The 13,357-nt window shown below is 37.1% G+C and overlaps 1 protein-coding gene across 1 annotated transcript in view; it reads left to right on the top strand.

The window, feature by feature from the left end:
* The first annotated feature begins 3,063 nt into the window (after positions 1-3,063).
* Positions 3,064-13,357, top strand: part of LOC145265388 (S-crystallin SL20-1-like) — a 13,355-nt gene continuing 3,061 nt past the window's right edge. The window contains exons 1-3 of the mRNA XM_080121198.1: positions 3,064-3,414; positions 11,978-12,073; positions 13,352-13,357. The exon at positions 13,352-13,357 is cut by the window's right edge and continues 110 nt beyond it. Coding sequence (XP_079977324.1) covers positions 3,282-3,414; positions 11,978-12,073; positions 13,352-13,357 — 235 coding nt within the window. The 5' untranslated portion in view covers positions 3,064-3,281. The remainder of the gene's footprint in view (positions 3,415-11,977; positions 12,074-13,351) is intronic.

The raw sequence follows: 13,357 nt of genomic DNA, 5'->3' as shown, positions 1-13,357 counted from the left end.
GTTCGATCCGCACAAAAACTTTTGCATCACTTGTGGGAAATTGGGTACGAAAAAGTGCCAGCTGGTCAGAGTTAAGGGCAAAATTCTTTGACTTTTAACTTCTGTAATTTCTGTGATTTTATGTCATCAAAAGAATAGTTAGTTTAAAAGGTTTTTGCAGATATTCAAATTATAAGAATTCCATTTGACTGAGTGAATGAGCTATTCTTGCAGGTCAATACAAAGATGCCCATGAACTTAACGCTATTATTCAATGTAAAATTCACAGTGAGGTAGTCAAATACAAATCCATCGACACTGTTGTGAAAGCAGATAAAGTAGTTAATTATCCAACAGCTATATTTGCCAGGGATGCCACCGCATGTATTGCAACTGAAATTTGGTGTATTAATTATCATGTTGTGAAATATAAACCAATCCAAGCTTTGCAATGGTACATAGCTTGCAGTAAAAAAAAAATTAACAAACAATATCATAGAAGCAACAATCTTAACAGGACCTTTCACAGATGAATATATCTTCATTCCATGCATTCCTATGATTCCACCGGATACATCATTACACTTTAGGAAATTGCACTTTCCAATTTTATTGTCATTTGCAATAACCATCAACAAAGCACAGGGAACAATCTTTACAATTGTGGGCCTTACAGTTACACACTGACTGTTTTTTCACATGGATAATTTATGTTACGTATTCAAGAGTCACAAAACCGGAAAATTTCTATATCAGCTAAGATAATGGAACAACAAAAACTGTGTACCCATGCAAAATGGAAATTTAAACCTATAAGAAACATGCTTTTTCTCATTTTGGAACTTTTTCCATTGCGCCAATTTGAGCCACAGCAACGCGTGGCAGGGTACAGCTAGTATATGTGTGTGGCATCCGTCAGTCGAAACGACTATGGATCAGCGCCGTATTAAGATGTTGCCGGTATGCATCCTTTTGTGTGACTGTAGAGACCAATTCTTGATTTGCCTAGTCTGCTCAGCCTTGACATACGAAGGTTGTTATGCAATTTGCCGCTTCGTACGGCTGTTCCGCCTGTACACTTGCTCTTCTCCTAGCTCTCTTTGCAGCGTTTTCAACATGGAGGGTCCTCCCGCTGATGATAATCCCCTGGCCTATCATTTTCCTCCAGGCAGTTCTGTCAGCTGCAGAGGCTTCCCATGTATTCCTGTCCACCGAGAAAGCCTTCATGTCACGCTTGCAGACATCCCTGTAGCGAAGATGGGGTCGCCCCCTCTTTCTTGAGCCTGAGGCAAGCTCGCCATAGAGAAAGTCTTTAGGGATGCGCCCATCATCCATCCTGCGCACATGGCCCAGCCAGCTAGTATATATATATATATATATATATATATATATATATATATATATATATATATATATATATATATATATATATATATTAACATTTCAGCCAGGCGTTGCCCGGGTGTTTGGTGGTGTATGTTGAAAAAAAAAAGCGGACAATTTTTTTAACTTTTACCCCTATTATGACTCCTTAACATTTATTGTTTTGGGCTCCAATCAAGTTATTAAGTTAGATCCATGTCCAAAAAATCTATATCTAAAATGTCAACTGATTAGACCCAAAATTGGCGGAAGAGTTTGGAAGAGTTCTCAAAAGTCAAATCGTTGAACTTTGACCCCCTTAACAGCCAAATTCTTGGCCGAAAACGAATTACTAAGATTTTCCCAAATGGACAGTACTAAACATTTATTTTCTCATAACTGGTATATTGCCTGTTTATATATATATATATATATATATATATATATATATATATATATATATATATTATACGGTGCATGTTTATATATATACACACACATAATGTGTTTCCACGTATCTAGGCCCATAGACCACTTAAAGATTCGAGTTAAGGGAGTTTTAATGGACAAAAAAACAACATTATACAGAATGATAGTAGTGATTGGACCGAATTTGATTTTTAAGAGAACGTATTGAGAGAAAAAAATAGGGTATATTTTACACTGGACTTCAAAATGGTTATGATGAAGTCAACTGAGGAACAGCCTAGCGGTATTGTGTTCCACAGATGGAAAGTTTTAGGAATAAACTTCGCTCATCTTGATTTCATATTGTTTAAACGTAGGTAGGAGAAAGAGAAATGGTGAGAAGGAAACAATTGCAAGTGATTGCATCTAAATGAGTAATTGTTGTGAACGTTTTACAGGGGATGGAATAGATTGAAGCTCAGTCGATAACCTGTGCTATATGATACAAAATACGATACTTGCCACAAAGCATTGTCGTTTCACACGCTCCCCAATTGTATCAAAGCTTATCAGAAGATACTACACGCGAAAAGGACTGCACTTGGCATTGTTAGACCTAGTCTACGCATAACGAATAACCTTCTAATTCTATTCTTCGGTCATCAACTTTTCATATAAACAAAAGAAATGACCCGAGTCAGTGCTTTTGCACATTTCTGCGTACGTTCATTATTTAAACATTTAATTTAGTTTGGTAAATGTTCAAATAATTCATTATAACCCGATGTTTATGTGCAAAAACATATATATATATATATATATATATATATATATGTATATATATATATGTATGTATTAGTCGTATTTAGTTTGAAGGAATAGGTGCACGTAATGAAGCTGCTTGAATATATACAATATATGTGTGTGTTTGCATGCGTGAGTGTTCGCGCGCGCGCGTGTGTGTGTGTGTGTGTGTGTAGATACGTTGCACATAAACAAACACTTTATACGGACAACAATACTTAATTGTTTAATTGTTTAAGCTGTACCAATCTAATTAAAACATACAAGCATTGAGCATAGATAAACAGACACTAACACGCACACACACGCACATATATGTGTATATATATATGTATATATACACACACACATACATACATATAATACATATATATATATATGTATATATATATATATATATATATATATATATATATATACATGTATAAACAATTGCACATAGTGGCATTCAGACTTAACAAGTTGCAAGTAATCAAGCCACGTGCGTCACTGCAAATTTCGCCATTATCTCTTGCATCGGAACAAAAAACAAATTGTTTTGTCTGCACTTGCAATTGACAACACTCACCGAACGATTTACGACAGCCACCGCTATTTCGGATGAGTCAGCAGTTTTATTTTCTATAAAAACTAGAAGGAAGAGCTTGTCTTGGACATTCAACTCGAGATCCCGTCTTCGAATTCACCTGCGATCAGTTTTCCCCGCACAGTACGTATACACGTCTACAATGCCTTCTTACACCCTCTACTACTTCAATGGCCGCGGCCGTGCCGAGATCTGCCGCATGTTGATGGCCGCAGCCGACGTCAAATACACTGACAAGAGGTTCGAATTCAACGAATGGGACAAAATCAAGAATAGTAAGTTTTATTTCGATTTTATTATTTTTTAATTTTATTTTACTACTTCACAAATACCCAGTTTACAAAGTACAAAAATAAAGATAACACGTCTTTTATATGCATATACGTGGCTGTCGAGCTTTACAACTCGTTGTTCCAAATGAAATGACGAAACTCGTCTGTGCGCACATCGTCTGCGCATACACCATCTTCAATATAAACAAATGACTATGTATTTGAGAAACCAGAGAACTGTCTGAATTTATTCGAAATGGTAATTCTATGAGCCACTTTGATTCCTTAAAATCCATATTTTTCTTAAATAAAATCCATATTTTTCTTGAAATAACTAGTTGGGCCGAAATATATATATATATATATGTGTGTGTGTGTGTGTGTGTGTGTGTGTGTGTGTATCTATACTAGCAGTCCACCTGGCATTGCCCAGTCGTAAAATACGCTTAAATATAATATTTTGATTTATACAGATTTCGTATCTATTATTATATTATATTGGGCCTAATATATAGTAATGATTTAAAAAGTATTTAGAAAATGACTCGTGCGCCATTACCGAGAATCGAAACCAAAACGTTTAGCTTACGATTTAGTTTTTCATTTGACGTTAATGCCTGCGCTATGAAAACATGCTTGATGCAAAGCTAAAAATTAAAATATTAGTCCGACCTTAATCTAGCAAATTCCAATTTTAAATTGTCACACTTTTGCACTGATTTTCTCCGGCTAAACCCAAAAGTTCTAACCCCATATATTAAGTTTCATATCTGTTAACAAAAAAACTAACAAAGGAATTTGGTAGGAAATATTTTAAAACAAATATATATATATATACGCATGCATAAAAGATCTTAATACGCATACATAAATGATCTTAAAGATAGTAGATGGAATGACAACTGATGGTCTGCTTTTGTTGCATGTCTGGTATTCTGCATAACCAGTTGTTCAGCACCCCTTACCTAAACTGAAACTCTTAAAAAAATGATGACAGTACAATAAAAAAAATTACGCTAAAACCAGGCCCAAACTCAAACAAAGCCAACCTGCCTTCTCCCTTGAGGCTTGCATTTACGAACATCCGTGGGCTTAGAACTAATTTAAATGGTGTTGAAGCATTTCTCCTAACAAACACCCCGGATATCTTAGCACTAAGTGAGACTAACCTACACTCTTCTATCCCCTCCAACTACTTTAACATGCCTGGATATCTCCCACTCTGCCGTAAGGACTCTGACAAACATATGCACGGGCTTGGAGTATATATTCGGAACACCCTCCCCTTGACTAGAGAAACTAAACTAGAATCGGACGATTAAGCCTTTATGTGCTTTAGACTTAACATGCAACATAACATTAGCTACTTTTATTTTCTCTACCGCTCTCTCTCGACCCAGAACTGTACCCTAATAAACAAAGTCTCTGACAGCATAGATACAGCACTTTCCCTCGACACTAGCGCGCAAGTGCGTGTATTTGGTGACTTCAATGTCAACCACAGCAACTGGCTTGTATTTTCTACTCACACAGATGCAGCTGGTAGCACAACACATAACTTCTCTATATCTCATTCTCTATCACAGATGGTTACGTTTCCAACCCGTTTCCCAGACCAGCAAGAACAACACGCATCACTTCTGTTTCTGACCACAGTTCCCGATAACTGTGTAACTAATGCCAGCAGCCCACTTAGGAACGCCGATCATGCAGTGGTAATAGTTGAAATAGCCCTAAACTTTACAGCCAAAACTGAAGAGCCACTGCTCAAAACAACGAGATATCATAAAAAGGCTGACTGGGAAGCCATCCGGGATCTCATCAGGGACGCGTCATGGCAAAATATCTTTTCACTTCCTGCTGAACAGTGTGCAATTGAGACCACTAAATGGTTCAAAACAGCAATTGAAGCACATGTTCCCACACGGAATTTTTCTAGCAAGCCCCACTCTCCCCAATGGTTTACTTCTACTTGTGCAGCCGCCATCATGCAAAGGCAGCATGCGTACCGCCGATTTAACCGACATAAGTTCAGTTCAAACAGGCAGAAGTATATAGAAGCCAGAAGTAACTGTAAGAAAGAAATAATGATAGCTAAGAGAGAATTTACTGAAACCACTAAAAAATGCATCGAAGCATAGAAATTAAGAACGCGTGACTTCTGGAAAATCTACAACAGTGTAGTAAATAATGGGCACTCAACAATTCCCCACTATCGAACAACCCTGAGGTTGTTTGCTCTACAACTGAGAACGCTAACATGCTTGCCAGTCGGTTTGCCTCCAACTCCACACTGGACCCTGCCAACCACCCCCTCTCTGACTTTCCTTTGCGGACAGACGCCACACTAGACGATCTGAAAATCACCCCTTCTAAGGTGCATGCTATCATAAGAAATCTTCACACTGCAAAAGCATATAGACCTTATCTCATCCCGGCTGGTCTATTACAAAAGTGGTCCACCGAAGTAGCTCCAGTTCTCTACCAACTTTACAATAAATGCATTAATGAATATTTCTTTCCTGCCTGCTGGAAAACTGCTTCTGTAGTACCAGTTTTCAAGAATTCTGGCGAAAGAACTGACCAAGTAAATTATCGCCCCATTAGCCTCCTCCCACTTTTCGCCAAAATATTTAAGACCATAATTAACCAAGCTCTAGTCCATCACTCTACAGCTGCTAAACTTCTAACTGACAAACAATATGGATTTAGGCAAGCCCATTCCACAGCAGACATCCTAACTGTAATCTCAGAACGTATATGCCAGTCACTGGACAAAGCGGGGGAGGGTAGAGTGGTAGCTCTAGATATAGCTAAGGCTTTTTACATGGTATGGCATGAAGGTCTTCTCAGGAAAATCAGATCATATGGTACCACTGGAAGAATACATGACATAATTAAATCCCTCTTAGATAAGAGAAAAATCCAGGTTGTCCTCGACGGTCGTACATCTAAACAATATGATATAAATGCGGGAGTGCCTCAAGGGTCTATCCTAGGACCTCTGTTATTCCTAATATTCACAAATGACCTCCCTGACAAAATTGCCTGTGAGATGGGTATATATGCTGATGACACCACGCTCTATAAGAGACACGACAGGAAAACAGATGAACACATATCTAAAGAAATGGCAGAAACACTAGAGGATGACCTCCGATCTGTAGTGTAATAGGGACATAAATACATAGTCACATTCAATGCTGCCAAGACTAAACTAGTTTCCTTCAATAATTACAAGAAACCTTTTCTACCACCAATAGCAATGGCCAATGCCTCTTTATCTGAAAGTACATCTTTTAAACTCCTCGGCCTAACGCTCTCAGGAAACATGAGTTGGAACAATTACATTGAGAGTATCGCCAGGACCGCTGCGAGAAGATAGGTTCTCTTGACCGTGCTAGAAAGCTACTAACGCCCGAAAGTATCCTATACCTCTATAAGGCCACCATTCGCCCATGTATGGAGTATTGTTGTCATATTTGGACTGGTGCATCTGCCACTAGTCTCTCGCTCCTAAACAAGGTTCAAAAAAGAGTCGCCAATCTGATAGGTCCTGAACTGTCATCTAAGCTTCAGCCTCTGTGCCATCGACGAAATGTTGCATCCCTCTGCCTGTTCTACAAGTACTTTAACGGTGAATGCTCTGATGAACTGCACGCACTTGTGCCCCCTCGATGTAAATACCCCTGGCAAACCCGACAAGCAGCTAACTCGCACCCCTATACAGTCAAGATCCCTAGATGTAAGTGAGCCTTCTACTCCAGTAGTTCTTCCCCAGAACAGCTAGACTTTGGAATTCCCTTCCGGGTCCCTGCTTCCCCAACTGTACTGACATGCAGAAGTTCAAGTGCAACTCCCTACACAGCACCTCTGATGCCTAATAGTAGCCCCCTACAACAAAGTGGCAATGTGCCTTGTTTGGGGTGAAAATGTAATTAAAAAAATATATATATTTGTGTTTACTGTAACCTTTTAGCAAATAATATGCAAGTATAAATCATGTAGAATATCTGCATGAATGTAATTACACGTAGTACTTAACTAAAGATAATCATTTCATAAAAAAACGAAAAAAACTAATCGGGATTTAATTAAAATTAATGTTTAAAAAATATGCAAAATAGCTAGTTTTTTTTTATAGATAAATGCAATTCCACGACTCATATATAACAAAGTTGTATTTTCTTTTTAAATAAATAGAAAAAAATGTTTTTTAATATGAATATAAATACACAAAAAAGTTATAGGAATATATATATATATATATATATATATATATATATATATTTATATAAAATGTGTTAATAAATTCCAACGAAAGAAATATGTATATTTAAATACTAAAATCCAAGAATAAAAAAAGAAAATAAATAAATAAATATCAAAATAGAATGAAAGCACCCCTACCCTTACTTCAGAAGAGCCAGTCCCCCCTCCCCACACATACACATACGGACCATAGCCGCCTTCCAAAGGAAGCAAATACCCCCAAAATACTATAAAACAATATACACATTCCCAAACCAATAAAAGCAAACACACACACGCACACACACGCGCACACACACACACACATAAACACACACACACACATACACACACCCTACCCCACCCTAAAGGAAAAGAAAAACACATTAGCAGAAAGAGATAGCGACTTACTACAGTGAGGTCAAAATCTCCCTGGACAAACCAAATAAAAAAGCAATAAAAATTCAGCATACCAATGTATAATAAACACTTACAAGCCTCCACCCCTTGGAAAAACTTCAAACTAACTACGAAAATCGCCATTTTTACACATTTGAAAATAATTTCTGACGAAGACGCATCACAGACCGTCTGAAACGTGCGTAAACGATTTCAATGATTTAAAAACATTATTACAATGATCCAAACATAATTCTCAATGAAAAACCAAGACACGGAATAATAAAATAATGTTAAAAAATACACATTGTTGGTGACTACTCCCTTATTTAAATATATATATATGTGTGTGTGCATATATATATATATATATATATATATAAAGTTAATATACGTGTATATGTGTGTGCGCTGTATGTATGTTCTCTATAAAAAGAAAAGTTGAAGAATTTACATTAAATTTAAAACTGTATTCTGATGTAAGATTTAGCGGGGAAGACAATAGAAGTGTTCTTGAATCTCTATGGGCCCCCTACGAATGTTATAAGGGCATAACCTTCTTAAAACTTCAAATATATCCTATTTTATTAAGTTTATAACATATGTACAAATTCTCTGGGGAAGACAATGGAAGTGGCGTCGAATCTCTAAGTGTATCTCTCTTAAAACTTTAAATGTATTCTATTTTAATGAAACTGAAATCATTTGTACAAATTATCGCGGAAATCATAGACATGAAAGAACGGAGAGTATGCAGCACATATATTGGGCGACCATCACTTACTAAACAAAACTGGTATAGAATTGAGCACAATATGGAAACCATTAATTGCTGGTCGCCTTAACATTGAATGTTAGCCTATGATAGAAAACGTCACCTTAAAAAAGATTAAAACGAACCAAATTTAAATTTCCGTTCCATTTTAATCTTTTTTATTGTGCCCCCCCCCAAAAAAAACAAATAAAAGTAATCGAAAGAATAACATTCAACAAACGTACATTTTATATATAGAAAACGAAAGGTTTTTTTTTATATAAAAAATACAATCTTAAACGAAAAAGAATCAATTTGGTATACATTTTTTGGTATTTTTTTTTTTTTTTTTACATAAGTCCAGCTCACCGTTTGCCTTGTAAATGTCAACATTTATAGGTTTTCGGGTATGCTTACAACGAATAAGCACCCCAGCCTCCCCATAGGTGTGTTTATACCTACTAGTCTTTTACGTGCTTTCTGTTACTTTTCGTCCTCGCCGTTTCGTCTCGTGATTGTTCTATTAATAAGCTTTTTTCGTGAAGAAAAGCACACAAGGAGACATTTGCTGAGAGTTTTCTTCAAGGTTTTATTTGAAAACAGTAGTCTTAGGAGACAGATTCTATCTAATTATATACTCCTTTCTTACATACTGAAATGACTGATGAACAGGAACAAATGTCACATTCCAAAAATCATATAATTGATCAAGTATGAAGTCTTAGGAGACATATTCTATCTAATTATTTACTCATTAACTTAACTTTCTTACATACTGAAATGAGTGATGAACAGGAACAAATATCACATTCCAAAAGTCATATAATTGATCAAGTATGAAGTGCTTTAAATAAGGTTCGAGACTTTTTTCGTGTGGGGAATCTATTGACAGTACACACATAGAACTCTAGTCCCCTTCGAAGTAATCTCCTCCAGCTGCAATGCACTTGATGTATCGTTCCAACAACTTCTGAAAGACCCAGTGAAGTCTTCTTGTGTGAGCGTGTCAATGACCTTTCTCACAACCTCTTTCAACTTCTAAATTGTCTCATAACGACAGCTTCTAAGGTTTTCCTTGATCTTAGTGAAAACGCAAAAGTCAATGGGAACAAGGTTTGGGCAATAGGGAGGGTAAAAGAGCATCCTCCTGTTATCATGACAACGTATTTTTGTCTGATCTTCTCGGAGCACCCTTCGTGTAAATCTTCCGCATCTTCAGTTCCTCGCGAATAATTGTGCGTACATTTACAACATTGATATCAAACTGCGCACCTATGGTCTCTCTGAGGGGCGGGGGCATTATATCCTCCCAAACTTCACACAAATCTTCCGCATCTTTAGTTCCTGACATTAAACTGCGCACTTATTGTCTATAGACACGCGACGGTCTTCATCCATGAAATTCTTTATTTAGCCAATCAACTCTGGTGGTCTGACGTCCTCACTCCTCCCACACCTCTCATCATCCCTCACAGACCTCCTGCTTTCCTTGAATCTCAAAAACTGCTTTCCTGTCACTCCAAAACTGATGCTCGATTTATGCAAGATAGTCACAAAGCAGTTTGACACATTCCATACATTTCTGCGGCATTTTTCCAAGTGTAAAATATAATTTTATTGTATATCGTTCTTCTAATGTGTCCTCACTTCCAGATTGTATTTTTGAAATTCACCAGCTGTGACAATCAGGCTTTGTTAGGATCTATTGCAATTCTGCTGTAGCGATTATTTTGAACCTGAAATCACAGAAATTGGTCAGCTATCTCAGATGATGTATCGCAATTACATACTATATTTTTTAGAGTCTACGACAATTTTAAATCCCTGTACCAAAAAGTCACCTCGCATATTGAGGAATATTCACTGATATAATCTGTTATCGACATCATTGGCCGTGTCTCATTCGCACGGCTTCTACCGAGAGATTTGAAAAACTGCGTTTCTTTTGCTTTCCAAAACGTGACATCATCTCAAGCATTCGACTCAATTTGTGTTACATCCTGCCTGAACTTTATGTCACCGGTTTCTGCAAACGATGATGTTCGCAGATTAATATTCGTATAGCATGCACTATTAAAAGTCACACTAGCTAATATAATCGCTATTGACATAGAGTGCTATTAATATTATATCCCGACTGAACACATTTTCTTGTTTACTCATAAACGTCTCTCTTGCAAATTTAAAATTAAATAATTACTAGTTAATGTACCCTTACATAGTACAGATAGAGTAAGATTTGATTGCAGAGAGACATTTTTCTAACGATTCCATAAAGAATTGTAATATAACAATTTCTGTAGCAGTTACAATTAATAAAACCAGACATCAAAACAAAGTTACTCCTTCTGTCATACCTTCCAGAAAAAGCTGAATCGGATTTTCGAATTCAAACATTTTTTTTAGAATTTAACACGAATCTTTATTTTATATTAATGTAGAAGATGTGCTCGACAAAAATTGTATTGTAATTGATTTTTTTTTAAGTTCTTTTCAAACAAGGCCACCATGCCCTTTGTATTCAGTAATGAAATGTTGTCGCATTTGAGCTGGTGCCTTCGCTACTAGTCTCTCACTCCTGGACAGGGTTCAAAAGAGTCACATCTGGGCTGGTGCATCTGCTGCTTGTCTCTCGCTCCTGGACAGGGTTCAAAAGAGAGTCGCCAACCTGATAGGTCCTAAACTGTCATCAAAGCTTCAACCTCTGTCCCATCGACGTAATGTTGCATCCCTCTGCCTGTTCTACAAATATTTTAATGGCGAATGCTCCGACGAACTACAAGCCCTTGTACCCCTTCGACGTAAATACCCTCGACAAACCAGACAAGCGGCAATATCCCGCCCTACATAGTAGAGATCCCTAGATATAAGAAAGCCGTCTATTCTAATAGTTTCTTCCCCATAACTGCTAGACCTTGGAACTCCCTTATTGGCCTCCTGCTTTCTCAACTGTACTGACATGCAGAAGTTAAAGTATAATGTGAACGAAGATCTTGCTACATAGTATCCTTGCAACTTATGCCCCGATAGTAGGCCCCTACATCAAAGTGGCCCTGTGATTTGTTTGGGGGTGAAAAGGGAATAAAAAAGGTCCTGATGTTCTGTAATTTCACGTTATCTTTTCTTATTGTGGTGACTGAAATGCGCCTCTTAATTTTGCAGACATGCCCAGCTTCTCTGTTCCTGTCTTGGAAATCGATGGTAAAGATAAGATGCCCGAAACTATGGCCATTGCCAGGTACTTGGCCAGAGAACATGGTAAGTAATAGTTTCATATAATTTGAATCGCTCATAGAATATTCGAAAAAAAAACCCGCAAAATATATTGTTTTATCTTCAGTTCTTGATTGATAAGCATATTTGATGCTTCTTAACGTTTTAAGCGACAATAAAGAGTGTACTGTCGTAAGGTGGCTGTTATTTTTTTTAACTGTGTCGTTAAAGTTCAAACCTCTTGGACCCACACATTGTCTGGCAACGTCGCAAAGGAACAAACAAACAAAAAGGAAAAAAAGAAAAATCCGACTAGGCACTTTTTATGTGCAAATGAAATGCATTTATCCGTGGTTCTTCCAAAACAACGCATTTCATTATTTTGCAAAAGTTTTTTCGCGCACACGCGTCCTTTTTAAAACGTTTTTTCTTCGCCACTTCGCGCTGGCTGCTAGCCAGCGTGTTCCCCCTCTTAACTTCATACGTCCATCTCCCCAGTAAACAACTTGCTCCTCCTGCTCTATCCTTCTTCCCGTGGCGTGCAAACTTGTCTAATTTGCATATGTGCTAAAACGGCTGCTGCTAATATTTCCTTACACGAATACAATCTGTAATCTTACAGCATTTCAGTATTTCATTTAATCTATATCTATCTACATTTAAAAGGCACATTGTGTGTGTGCGAGTTTGTTTCCTATGAACTCCGAAACGGTTGATTCTCTTAGGTAATTATGAAGTCAATTAATCAAATAATTACATGCCTTGTATAGACTTTGTGGAAGTTGACGAACAAAGAAAGAAAAACTGGAAAGGCCGTTTCAATAACACACACACAAGAAATGTGTAATCAGCTTTTATTTATATGCTGTGAAAGAAAGAGAAAGATTCACATAAACTCACATGTTTATATATAATCCAAACAAAAATACACGTCATCAAAAGTACAGTCCCAGGGAGATAATTTCTAACAGCACTTCATAAATTCCTAGGAAGATAACTTCTAACAGCTTGCTATACTAGGCACTTTATTTAAAATTAAACAACACATAGAATTATACTAGCTACATCTATCAGTCTTAGTCCGATATTACATGAGATTGTGTGCCATGACTATCCCGGACAGAAGTAATATTACTCCCTCTTCATTTATGCGGGTTAAAAGTCACTCCTTTAATTGTGCCCGCAGTGCCGTTCTCGCGTCTCCACACGGGAACTTCCGTAATAGGGAGGAGGTAGCTTCGTATAAAGAGAAAAGGAGTTAGTTTCCTTTTATTCTTAGTGCTAAGGTCATAAAAGTTGTATTTTGCTCTTCTTTTATTTAAGGCTTCC

This window comes from Euprymna scolopes, chromosome 40, assembly GCF_053919585.1.
Source record: "Euprymna scolopes isolate OS-2025 chromosome 40, ASM5391958v1, whole genome shotgun sequence".
Taxonomy (NCBI): Eukaryota; Metazoa; Mollusca; class Cephalopoda; order Sepiida; family Sepiolidae; genus Euprymna; species Euprymna scolopes.
Note: the sequence above shows the minus strand (reverse complement) of the source record. Positions and strands in the feature narration are given on the sequence as shown.